The sequence below is a fragment of the Raphanus sativus genome, chromosome 6 (assembly GCF_000801105.2).
Source record: "Raphanus sativus cultivar WK10039 chromosome 6, ASM80110v3, whole genome shotgun sequence".
Lineage (NCBI taxonomy): Eukaryota > Viridiplantae > Streptophyta > Magnoliopsida > Brassicales > Brassicaceae > Raphanus > Raphanus sativus.
In genome coordinates this window covers 3,321,962-3,334,480 of record NC_079516.1, presented here as the reverse complement: position 1 = coordinate 3,334,480, position 12,519 = coordinate 3,321,962, and the positions used below count along the sequence as shown (strand labels likewise).

The 12,519-nt window shown below is 39.7% G+C and overlaps 3 protein-coding genes and 2 pseudogenes across 3 annotated transcripts; 2 read left to right on the top strand and 3 right to left on the bottom strand.

Moving 5' to 3' along the window:
• Positions 1 to 331: 331 nt before the first annotated feature.
• On the top strand, positions 332 to 1,860 carry LOC130496942 (tyrosine--tRNA ligase, chloroplastic/mitochondrial-like; annotated as a pseudogene).
• Positions 1,861 to 1,981: 121 nt separating this feature from the next.
• On the bottom strand, positions 1,982 to 3,887 carry LOC130496941 (pentatricopeptide repeat-containing protein At3g02650, mitochondrial-like; annotated as a pseudogene).
• Positions 3,888 to 4,445: 558 nt separating this feature from the next.
• On the bottom strand, positions 4,446 to 6,154 carry LOC108810774 (putative UPF0481 protein At3g02645). The gene is given in 3 exon segments (XM_018582860.2): positions 4,446 to 5,544; positions 5,546 to 5,850; positions 5,853 to 6,154. Coding segments are annotated over 3 exon segments (1,581 nt in total). The 5' UTR covers positions 6,109 to 6,154; the 3' UTR covers positions 4,446 to 4,524.
• A 2,439-nt stretch (positions 6,155 to 8,593) lies between these two features.
• On the top strand, positions 8,594 to 10,749 carry LOC108813370 (mannose-6-phosphate isomerase 1). Its single transcript, XM_056989679.1, is given in 6 exon segments — positions 8,594 to 8,800; positions 8,803 to 9,035; positions 9,161 to 9,315; positions 9,647 to 9,881; positions 9,991 to 10,257; positions 10,341 to 10,749. Coding segments are annotated over 6 exon segments (1,302 nt in total). The 5' UTR covers positions 8,594 to 8,703; the 3' UTR covers positions 10,656 to 10,749.
• Positions 10,717 to 12,242, bottom strand: LOC108813371 (40S ribosomal protein S7). The gene is made up of 5 exons (XM_018585909.2): positions 12,089 to 12,242; positions 11,673 to 11,758; positions 11,503 to 11,576; positions 11,125 to 11,431; positions 10,717 to 11,042 (listed from the first exon to the last, which is right to left on the bottom strand). Exons 2-5 carry the CDS (start codon positions 11,745 to 11,747, stop codon positions 10,923 to 10,925), a joined length of 576 nt encoding a protein of 191 aa, XP_018441411.1. The 5' UTR covers positions 11,748 to 11,758; positions 12,089 to 12,242; the 3' UTR covers positions 10,717 to 10,922.
• Between the last annotated feature and the right edge of the window lie 277 nt (positions 12,243 to 12,519).

The window sequence follows — 12,519 nt, the reverse complement described above, 5'->3', positions numbered from 1 at the left end:
GAGATGCAATGATTCCTTTATAGTTCTTGGTGTAATTTTTTGGGACCTTTGAAATTTTTACAGTTTTTGAGATTGACGATAGTGTTTCCATGGAGTAATGTGGGACTGTATTATTGTCAATGCCCATAAGGTGTTTCGTCAAATTGGACTGCCTCAGAACTTTTTTGTTTTGCAGGCTTAACTTTTTTTCCTAACAAATCAACTTGTGCATTTACTTGCATAGAGATTAGTAATTCACCATTTTTTTTTTTGAGCTGATGGTGTTTCTATTAATTTTCAGTTTTAGGTAACAGCTCGTGTATTCAAGAAAGGTCTCATCATAGATAAACCTATGGCATAGCAACAAGGAATGACGCTTGCTTCAAGGAGTCTCATCCCTATTTTTTCGAAAACCTTCTTATCTCCTTACGTGTTGGCTTCTTACTCAGTTTTCCTGAGAAATCCTCCTCCACTACTTTCTTCAGAAGGCTCCAAGTTCATCACCTTTTCTCCACTCTACAACTCCTCTCTTCTCGCCTGTTAAGTGTTCAACTCTTGAGGCAGAAGTTCAAGCTGTTTCTCGCCCTAATGTAGTCGATATACTCCAAGAAAGAGGGCTACTGGAGTCAGTCACCAGCGAGAATCTCAGGTCTGCTTGTTCTGATCCCAACGTAGCTCCTCTAAAGGTCTACTGCGGGTTTGATCCAACGGCTGAGAGTTTACACTTGGGTAACCTGCTTGGTATCATTGTGCTTTTCTTGGTTCCAAGAGATGGGACACCAAGCGTTGGTTTGATCGGTGGGTGCCACTGGAAGGGTCGGGGACCATCTGGTAAAAGCCTTGAGAGACCTGAGCTTGATGCCAATACACTGGAGAAGAACATTGCCGGGATTAAAAACAATCATCGTCAAAGATTCTGAGCGGTGGCAATCCGAGTTCTTCTGGTAGCTCTTACGTGATTTTAAATAACTATGACTGTCGGAAAGATATGACGATGCTCGACTTTCTGAAAAACGTTGGTCGGTTTGCGAGAGTTGGACCAATGATGGCGAAGGAGAGCGTGAAGAAGAGATTAGAATCTGAGCAAGGTATGAGCTACACTGAGTTCAGCTATCAGTTACTGCAAAGGCTATGACTTCGTTCACTTGTTCGACAAGGAAGGGGTTAATGTTCAGATAGGTGGGAGTGATCAGTGGGGTAAATAACAGCTGGAACTGATCTGATACGTAAGATTCTCAGACCGAAGAAGCTTCTACGGGCTAACGTTTCCTCCCTGCGAAAAACGATGGGACTAAGTTCGGAAAGTCTGAAGATGGAGCCATCTGGCTATCTCCTTCCATGTTGTCACCTATAAGTTCTATCAGTACTCTTCTCAGTTCCAGACGTTGATGTGATACGCTTCTTGAAAAACGCTAACTTTCCTGGAGTTGGATGAGATAAAGATGGTGGAAGATGAGATGAAGGAAGCCTGGTTATGTCCCTAACACCGCGCAAATGAAACTGGCTGAAGAAGTAACACGGTTTGTACATGGTGAAGATGGTTTGAAGGAAGCAATCAAGGCAACCGAGGCTTTAAGACCAGGGGCTGATATAAAGCTGACTGGAACTTGATCGAGAGAATTGCAGAGGAATATACCAACTTGCTCACTGCCCTATTGATAGAGTCTCCGGTGTTTCCATTGTTGATGTGTTGGTTTCTGCAGGGTTGTTTGAGAGCAAGTCTGCAGCAAGGAGAACGTGAAGCAAGGTGGGGTTTATATGAACAATGAGAGAGTTGATTGATGAGAATAAGAGAGTTGAAGAAGAGATAATTGTTGAAGGGAAAGGTCTTTGTTCTCTCCTTCAGGCAAAAAGAACAAAGTGGTCATCAGAATTTCCTGATTTTTTTCTTTTTATAAAAAAACTATATATTTTGTTATGCATTGGCACTGAATCATTAATAAGTTTTATGATTTTGAAACTACTTTATGATGAAAAATCATCTATTGCACACCATAAAGCTTATTGGGAGAAAAAACAGGCATTGTCTGGAGTTTCAAACCAAGAGAAAACATCTTCAAAAGCTATTCCAGATTTTGATAGAACAAATGGGAAAATATCAAATCTGAGTTCTATGCAGCAGCAAGTAGATTAACATCTTCGGTCGCCTTGCCTTCAGTTTGCATCTCTTTAACGGCTCTTATCAACCCCTGAGTAATAGCATTGAGGTGCAAGCCCTTCTGCTTCATCTCCTCAAACAGCATCTCTGCTTTCTCCCAATCCAACGCTTTGAGGGGCAGAACGACTGTATCAGCTTACTATATTCATCCTCACTAGGCTTCACAACCGAAACTCTCCATCTCGTTCAAAAGCTTAAGAGCTTTGTCATACTCTTCATCTTGCAGTAGCCTCGGATGAGCGAGTGATACGTCACGGGACTAAGCCTCTCATGTTTCTTTTTAGCTTCCGCTAGTATCTCCTGAGCTTCGTTCATCAGCCCTCCTTTAGCATACCCGCTGATGATGACGGTGTAAGTGTACACGTCCGGTTTCAAACCTCTGCTCTCCATCAACTTCAGAACCTCTTTGGCTTCGTCGAGATCTCCACTTCTCGAAGCGGCGTGGACGATCAGATTAAAAACGCATTCCCAGGAGCAGGCCCTTTAGAGATCATATCCAGAACCAAACTTTTAGCGTCTTTAACGTTCTTCATCCTGCACAAACTCTGGATCACATCAGAAAACGGTTTGATTCCCTGTCGCCTAGCTTCTCCAGACAAATCACTCAACAGCTCCTGAGCAAACCCAACAGTCCCATCATTCTTGCTCAGTGCACTTATCAGAGTAGCAACAGATCTAGACGGCGGGGACTTCTCTTTCCCCTTGGCCAGTTCGTAAACCGAATAAGCCTCTTCAGCCTTCCCTTCTTTACAAAACCAAGTTATGATGCTACCGATCTGGTCTCCCTCTGGTAACACACCACTCTTGAGCATCTTCTCGCACACAACGCATGCCCACTCCATAAAAGACCTCTTACAAAGCGCCTCCAACGTCACATAATAAGTCTTGGCGTTAGGAGTAAAGCCAAGCTCTTCGGTTTACTAAACACATCAAACGCGGCTTTGGACTTGCCAAGCTTACCAAACAAGGCTATGAGATCATTCATTATCTCCAGATTCAAAACAAGACTATTCTCATTCTCACTAATCTCTTTAACCAAATCCCACAAAGCGTAAGCATCCAACCTACGTCTATTATCACCAGAGATTACTACAAGGAGAGACTCTAGAAGCGATGTGGTGACAGTAACCTCTTCTTTCTTAGTTGCCCACTTCAGAAACCTAATCAAGTTCTTACCTTTAATCCTGTAGATTCAAACACTCTGGCCACAAGATCCGAGTTTAAATCGAGATCAAGCGCCTTCAGACCAAACTCCAAAGACTCCTCATCGCTCCGTAACAAAGACAGCAAAGATTCGAACTTTTCCTCGTCGAATTGGCTCACCTCCTCAGCTACAACGGACCCATCTCCAGAAGCTTCGACTGTAGCAATCTCAGACTCTCCATCTTCACCGACACCAGACATGGTACCATTCACATCAAGGTCGACACTTTCGGAAAACCCTAAACCGGAAACGTTAGATTCTTCGTGGGTATGCTCTGAAGGTGACGATTGGGTTCTCATCGGCAGGGCTCGTGGAGAAGAACCTGAGGCTTCTGGGAGAAGCATTTCCAGACGATGAGAATATGGAAATGGATGCTAGCGATGGAACATTGGTGTTCTTCGTGGAGAATCGAGCAAAGGCGAGGTTTTGCGATCTCCTCAAAACGGATCTCAACATTTCTGCTTTCTCTCGGAGACTATGCTTCAGCTGCAGTTTCTGATTCTAAACCCAAAAACCCTACTCTCTCGATTTCGATTTTTTAGCATTAGTTTATCTGAGGAGATAACTTGGATTAATTTTAAAAACAGAGGACCTTAGTTGCAAATAGAAAAATAACAAAGGGAAGCACACTACAAAACCATGCTGGTTTCAGTTTCTCACATCGTTAGACATAGACATGTTTGGATAGTTCGGATAATTTAGTTTTAGGTTTTCAGTTTGTTTAATTCAACACTAGTTTTACCAAAATAATCCAATTTTTTTTGGTTCGGTTCGATATTTAATTACTTCGGTTTTAAAGTCTTAACAAAGTTTTTAATTTCATTTACATTTTAGATAGATTTGTTAAAATTTTGAATAAATTTGATTAAATTTGATCGTTTTGATTTGAAATTTTGTTATTTAGGTTAACTCAAAACTTTGGCATGATTTAGTTATAATATTTTTTTTTGTTTAAAGAATTAATAAAATAATTGCCAAACAGAACCAGAAAACAGATTTTTTTTCAGAAAATTTATCGAATTGAACCAAACTCCTAACCAAATTAACCAAAAACATATTGATTCGGATTGGCGAGTTCGATTCGGTTCAAAATCCCAGCCCTAATTAAATGTACCCAAACCAAAAGAGAATCACAGTAAACCATATCAAATCCAAATCACAGCATGGCCAAATGCAGTTATGCCTAACCGGTTCTCAATCCAAACAGCCTCAAGGAGCCAAACACCAACGAGAGCACTTGCAACGAAACCAGAATCAACAACAAAACCGCCCCCAAAAATGCCAAAATCTTCCACGAACCATAAACATAAACGTCAACAAATCTTCCAATCTTAACCATCCACCGTCCGGTATAGTACCGGTTCACATCCTCAATAGTCTTATCCAAGAACCCAACCTTGGTCAGCCTCACAGACTTGCTCATACCGTTCCACATCTCAGCAGCTTCTTCGTCACTCTTGAGACGGCTCACGAGAACGCCTTGCTCTCTAAGCAACCTAACGTCTTCGTCCGAATCGATGATCCCGTTTATCAGCTCGGTGTAACGAGTGAACACTAATGGTCCTCCCGAAGTGTTCGAAGCTTCGTAAGCAACGAGGTTTCGAAGAACCGTGTCCGTGTTGATGTCTAGGTTTATCACAGGGAGGTGAAAGTGACCAGTGTTTGAATCGAATGATACCGTCGAAACGTTACCGTTTTGTGTTGGTTTGAACTTAACTCCGGCTTTGTGGAGTTCGGAGACTGATGGGATCGTGAGTTCTTCGACTAGAGGAGGCTTTTCCATGTCGAAAACAGAGACAGTTGTTGCTGTTGCTTCGTTTTCTTGCCTGGTGAAGAGATAACTCAGAGCGATGAAGCCAGGGAGATTTGATACGACTCTCCATGGAAGTCTCAAGATGATATCCGCAGGTCTAGACGCGAAGACCCTTTTGAACTGAAGCTTCGTCTCTCTCAGAAACTTACATCCTCTCTTTTCGCCATTGTTACCTGCTCTGTTTTCTTCTTCTTCCTCTTCTTCTTGGATTCTCGGAACGATCATCTGATACAAGAAGTCTAAGATATGATTAAACTCACGAAACCTAGCCTTCAAAATCTGATCGTCTTCAAATTTGATAACGAGAGGAGAGAGATCTCTGCATAGTCCCGTGAGAATAGAGAGCAACAGATCATCAGCAGCTGCTTCCGTCGACTCGAGCTGAACTTCAAAGCGTTTTCCTCAAAACGAACAACGGGATTTGATTCTCGATCATCATTATATCTCTGAGAATCTCGTTGTGACCGGCTCTGTTAATCAAAGTCTCCACCTTTCCGAAACTGTAATAAACCTTAAGAAACTCGATCAGGAACGACGAGTCTATCGCCATTATCCACAGCAGAGTCTCCTCGTTCAGGTTGATATGCTTATGATAGCAAGCTCGGATCTTGGCCTCCATGGAGTGTAGCTTCTCGACGAGGTCGTGGAACATGAAAGATTTAGATTGGTTTCGAAATTTCTTGACGATCGCTAGTTGTACCGCTCTGTTTCGTGAAGCTCTGGTTTGAGGCAGTGGTAAGGTCCGATGGAAACTCGCTGAGGTGTGTATGAGTCTCGGTGGTTGCTACACATTAGTGCTTTAGGGACGGTGAAAATGCTGACTGTGACTTGTTCGAGAGGGTGTTGTTCTTCGAGCTCTGCGTCCAAAGATTTTCTGACGTTGTTGACCCATCGAGCCTCGTCAAAGCTATGTTGATGTGTGATAGATGAATCGGTTGGCTTTTTAGGAAACATGATCTTAAAGTTTACAACTTGAATCGAGTCTTACTTCTTCTTTTAATCTGAGAGTAACATAGAAAAAGATGAAACAGTTTGCTCTCTGTTTTTGCAGTTATGGTTTCATCTAAGACTTTACTCTGTTTCTTCAATAGTATTAAAAGCTCTCTTAAGTTTCAACTTTGTTGTGGTACTGTAACGGTCACTTCTGTTTGGTTGTTACTTGAACAAGAGGTTTAAATGACAAACCATTCTTTTGCTTATGAGATAACATTATTTAGTACTGATGGTACAACAAAAAGAGAATCAAAAATATAAATCACCATACGCTTAAAATGTCTTATTCTTGGTAACCACTAACCAGACATTATCACTCACTAAGAACACTCAAAACACCATTTTATGGTGTTCAACTAACTCAAACAAGAAACATAACTTTATCTATAATGTTTCGTATAAAACATAACATATTCAAATGAACGTTGGTGGTCTTGAGACTGGTACGTCATCGGTGAACATGTTTTTATAATAAAAATTAATTTATAATAAAATAGCAATGGATGGAAATGAATTTGCCTAATGTTATTGCAGAAACAAAAATATCAATGAATTGGACATGTTCTCAAATCAAATTGAAACTCTTTTGGTTTTAGGGAAACCAAATGTTATATTCTTTGGTTATTTCTTGGTTGGAGTTCCTTTTTCTTTTCTTGGGTGTATGTTTGAGTTTATTGAAGTAAAATGATACACTACAAAGAAGATGTGTGATGGTAAGTAATAGCCATCCAATAATGTCGGTGACAGTAACTTTATGAAATTGGAAGAAGAAGATATAATGATGACTTCAATGGCACCACCAGCTTGTAATAGTCAATATGTTACTTGACCCAACTAAAACCATGACTAATCATATATCCATTAAGGTCTGAACTCAGTTCAGGGAATACCTTAGAGGCGCAATACCGTTTCATTTTTATTGACGCAAATGTATTTATACAATCGGACTTTCCTGAATTTCTATTTTACTCAAAATGATTTATAGATTCATTTGTTCCTTCTAAAAACAGTAGGGAATAATAAACCAACACATTGCACTAATAGTTTAGTCTTAATATGGCTGAAACTAATCCCTTAGATTAATCCTTAAATCGTTTTATATGTGTGTATTTCATTACATAGATTTTGAGAATCTTATGAGTACACAAGATACTCTAAAATTGTCTTCTGAGTATAAATAAAGAGAAATTATATCCCAATAACATTAGATACTAATACAATTGTTGAATCCATGATAAGTAAAAATTTCCACGTAAATCTACTGTGTTATCAATGTTTTATAGATACGTAATTACTTTCACGTAAATCTACTGTGTTATCAATGTTTTTGAAGTTGCTCCAGCCCTATTCTCTTAGTTACTACCATTCTTTGAACTTTCATCCATGTCGTACCAGTAAACAACTTCATTTTTGTTCTTAGTACTCATTCACATGTATCTCTTTTCTTGTCTCCAAATCTACATATATCAGCATAGTTCACCCTTTTTTTTAACACCAGCATAGTTCTCTTACTATCCATTTTTATTGGACTGATTTTGTGTACAAATGAGTTTGGGTACCTTCTCACATTTTGCTTCTAAACTTTGGATCCAACCTTACTTAGACCTTCTTACAACTATTTTCTTCTCTGTATTAAATGAGCAACAGATGTAAGCTCCGTTGTGGACCGTCGAAGCGCTTGAGAGACGGATGACCCGTTCACGGCTAGCTACCCGGATGAGGCTCACGTCCTCCTCCCTTCACCATTATAGTTGCAACTGTTTCAGTTTTTTAAAGTTGAATCGCAACAATTATAAAAAGCTGAAGTTTAATGACAAAACCAATCAGGTTGGTTAGTATACTTGAACCTTGAAACACTCACGTTTTGCCTTGTTGAGTTACTCTTACAGAGAGATATCTATCTCCTTCTGAATCTGGCCAGAAAAAGATAGAAGAAGAAGGATGATATACCGTCAAAGACTCAAAGATAGAACATGATACTAAATTCATGTATGTGAGAAAAGTGGAATCGTCCGGAATTAAACCTTGGCGTGGTCTATGAAACCTCAAAGTATTGAATATAGTGTCTCAATTTTGCTGATGTGTAAACTTATGTGTATGAATAAAATGTTTCCATTGGGTTTTCAACTTTTTCATTTATTTACATGTCACTCTTTCATGTTCTTAAAAATCTGATGTGTCATTCCACGGAGAGAATCTTGTGTTATTATTGTGTTGATTATTACAAATGTATTATGAGACGTGAGAGTGGGTCATCGTGACAGTGAACGTGGACAGCTTATAGTAAACGGCCCACACAAACACGACCCACGAACGACGTTAAATTCCGTCGGCAAAACCACGTGATTAATCATAACATCTGTCAGTTATCAAATAAACATCTCTATTTATTTCTTTTTTCGACCTCGTACTTTTTGATATCGCATTTATATACCTTCTTCTGTTTTATAAAACAAAAAAAATAAAATATCTTCTTCTTCCTTGCCATGGGCGCTTAAGCATATACTCCGAGAATAAACCGTCTCATTCCGATTCGCGATCTTCATTCTCGGTCTAATGGAGATCGCCAAGGCAAATGGCGGTTGCGAGGCGGATCGGAGACGTCTTCTCCGGTTGAAATGCTCCGTAAAGGACTACGCCTGGGGCACGATCGGTCGGATTCACTCGTTTACAGAGTCTACACGGCGAATTCCGACGACCAGATCGATTCGACCAGTCCTTACGCGGAGCTTTGGATGGGAACTCACGAGTCCGGTCCGAGTTACTTGGAGGTTGAGGATGATGGCTCCAGTGGCGTGACGCTTAGATCGTGGATTACTGAAAACCCTGAGTGTCTTGGAGATAGGGTTTTGGAGAAATGGGGTTGCGATCTCCCCTTTCTCTTCAAGGTAACGTACATTATTACATTGCTCACATTGTAATAATTTTTCTTATCCTTCAAAAAAAAAAAAATTTATTTTTCTCAAGGTTTCTGCTTTTTGTCTGATAGAGAGAGAGTACTGTTTTTGATTAGGTGTTGTCGGTGGCGAGGCCCTTGTCGATTCAAGCACATCCTGATAAGGTCTTGGCGAAGAAGATGCATAAAGCTCATCCCAATCTTTATAAAGACGACAATCACAAACCTGAGATGGCATTGGCTTATACTACATTCGAGGCTCTTTGTGGTTTGTACCTCTTCAGGTAACATTGTTAGTTACAGTGTTAATATGTTGTCACTATTTTCATTGTTCTCAAATTTTTTTTTTTTAATAATAATAAGAGCCTAAGGGTTTGAGACAAGATTTGATGAATTGATGATTAGTATAGCAGTTTTATCAAAATGTTGTTAACAAGTTGATTGGTAGCTTATTTGATAATATATATATATATATATATATATATATATATTTTTATTTTAACAGAATGTTAAATTTATTTAAGAAAAAACAGTTTGTACAATGTATGTAACTATAGCCAAATGTTATGCAGAAAGTAGATTTGAGAATTGAAGGATTTTAAGTTTGTTCGTGTGAAAAATATTGCAGGAGCTTAAGAGTGTCATTCGTGCTATTCCAGAGATTGAAGAACTTGTCGGGAGTGAAGAAACAAACCAAGTCTTCTGCATCAGCGAACATAATGATGAGAAAGTTAAATCTGTTGTCCGAACTATCTTCACCCTGCTAATGTCTGCAGGCCCTGACACGACAAAGCAGATCGTATTCAAACTAAAACGCCGTCTGCATTTGGAGAGTCAGGTCTAGTCAAGACATCTAACTTCCCTGTTACCTTCTATTGATTCCTCTTTGGTTAGATTTTCTTGTAAAATGGTGATGCCTGAATCCTTCCCTTGCGGTTTATATGCAGGAACGACATCTGACAGACAAGGAACGGCTAGTGTTGAAGCTAGAAAAGCAATATCCAAATGATATTGGGGTCATATCTGCATTCTTCTTCAACTACGTGAAGCTCAATCCTGGTGAAGCCTTGTACCTCGGTGCAAACGAGCCTCATGCATACTTATTCGGTGAGTGCATTGAGGTCATGGCGACTTCAGACAATGTAGTACGAGCTGGCCTCACTTCCAAGCCTCTTGATATTCAATCACTTTGTTCCATGCTCACATATAAACTGGTAAAACCCTTCAACACACCAAGAAGTAAAAATGTTTGCAGTATAGTCACTGAGTTCTCTCTCATCATCTCTGGTGTTTACAGGGCTTTCCTGAAATACTAAAGGGATCAAAGATTAGACCATACATCACGAGATACCTCCCGCCTTTTGACGAGTTTGAAGTTGATGTCTGTGATCTTCCATGTGGAGCCTCGACGGTGTTTCCCTCTGTACCAGGCCCTTCTCTCCTGCTTGTACTCCATGGTGAAGGAAGAATGTCTACAGACGCTTCTGCGGATGAGGTTTCAATGGGGGATGTTCTGTTTGTGCCTGCAGATACTGAGATTCACTTGAAGTCTTCTTCTGACTTGAAGCTGTACAGAGCAGGAGTGAACAATAGGTTTTTGTATTCTCTATAGTTTGAAACTACACACTATATGATTGAATCAAACCGTGTCAACGCACTTTTGTGACAATAAATTATAAATTCAATTTGATTTTTTTTAGATGATAGTTTGTGAAACTGTGAGTGCTAGAACAACATAAGAAAGGTCTTATAAAACAGAAATAGGAGGAAGAGTGTGAAGCAACTTGAACAAGAAAATCTTCCAAAGAGTTTTTTTACTCTCAAACAGAACCAAAACTATCCGACAAAAAAGAAAGAATTAAAACAACATTGTATCTCCTCAAGCTTCAGCGACTGGGTACTCGAAAACTACATCTTTCCCTGTAAGTTTCCTGTACACACCAACCATTGTCTCAAGCTTGTACTCAGTGTTATTCCTCTCCTTAGGCTCCAAATAGACCTAGCAAAAGAAAGTTGGAACACGTTGATTAAAAACCTAAAGCAGTGAAAGACCAAAGAAAGATGTGTAAGCTTCTTTGTACCTTCATGATCTTGGTGCCATCAACACGGTATCTGGTACGCTTTCCGACAATCTCCGCAGGGTAGGCGACATCCTCAAGCATGGCTTCATGGACGGAAGTGAGAGTCCTGTTGCGTGGTCTCTGAACAGCAGAGCCTTTCTTAGGAGGACGCATGATTCTTCTGGTGGCAACAAAGATAACATCGTTACCACTGAACTTCTTCTCGAGTTCTCTGACGAGACGAGGATGGATCTTGCGGAAAGCTTTCCTCAGTCTGAATGGAACGTAGATCACAACAGCCTTGCGGTTGCCAGCAATATCCATTGAACTGCATAAAAATGAAAAAAAAAAATTAAGATAAAAATTAAGATTGCAGGCTTTTAAGAAGAGAGTACTTACACAGCTTGGTTAATGTAGAGATCTTTCAAATCACTTTTCAACTCCTGATTGGTGTTCTCCAAATCAAAGAAAGCCTACGAATGAAGAAACAAAATTCTTATTTAAAAAAAAAAATGGAAAATAATCGGCAAGATTAAGACAATAAGACAGCAAAGACAAGAAGCAAGAACCTGAGCAACTCGCTCCTCAAACTCAGTTGGTGGAACACCCTTATCCTTGTGGATCTTGTTCTGTGCAGAGAACATCTTGGCAGTTTCTAAAACAAATGAAACACAGAAAAAATGGTAATCCAATCAACATTTTGGTTAGCTTGAAAACAAAGAAACAAACAGCTCATAACGAACCCTAAAGGATATACTCTTAGCTCAACATTTCTCAATTGATTACAAAAGCTAACGTCTTTTAAGCAGATCACTCTAATTATAAACCCTAATCAAACCAAATGAGGATTACAGCTCTCACTAAAGCTAACATCTTTTTTTCCAGACAAGAGTGAGAAATCAGATTAAGACAAACGTCGATTAGCTTTCCAAAAGATCAGACCAAAGCCCACGAAAATCGACCAGATTAGTGCACTGAAGCGTACCAGTTAACAACGACGAAGAACACTAGAAGGTGGAGGAGAAAAGGTTTTACGGCTTCCTGCTTTTCCAGAGCTTCGTGGTCAGAGGAGGAGGCGATACAATCTGATGAAGCAAAGCTTTAAATACTAAGGGTTTCTATCGAGATCCCTATTACTTAAACTGGGCCCGTTAATCTACTCATGGCCCAATCTTTATTCCCGTTGCTCAAAATGGGCTGTGAATTGGTTTGTTTATCAGTTAAAATGAAATAATTTGTCAACCATTTGCATGATAATGGAATGGCTAGATAGATATAGTACTTGCTACCATCTTAGCTTAAAATGCTTTGGATGTACGGTATGCGACCAACGATTTATTATTATTTGACCATTCAGACCTATCAAATTCTTAAAAACATTCCACAAATATACAATTACGAATTAAGGACGTCGAT

Coding starts and splice junctions, on each gene's coding strand:
- LOC108813371 (XM_018585909.2), bottom strand. CDS start 11,747: ATGTTCTCTGCACAGAACAAGATCCACAAGGATAAGGGTGTTCCACCA. Junction 11,577..11,672: donor TTGAGGAGCGAGTTGCTCAG/GTTCTTGCTTCT, acceptor CTTCATTCGTAG/GCTTTCTTTGATTTGGAGAA. Junction 11,432..11,502: donor CTCTACATTAACCAAGCTGT/GTAAGTACTCTC, acceptor ATTTTTATGCAG/TTCAATGGATATTGCTGGCA.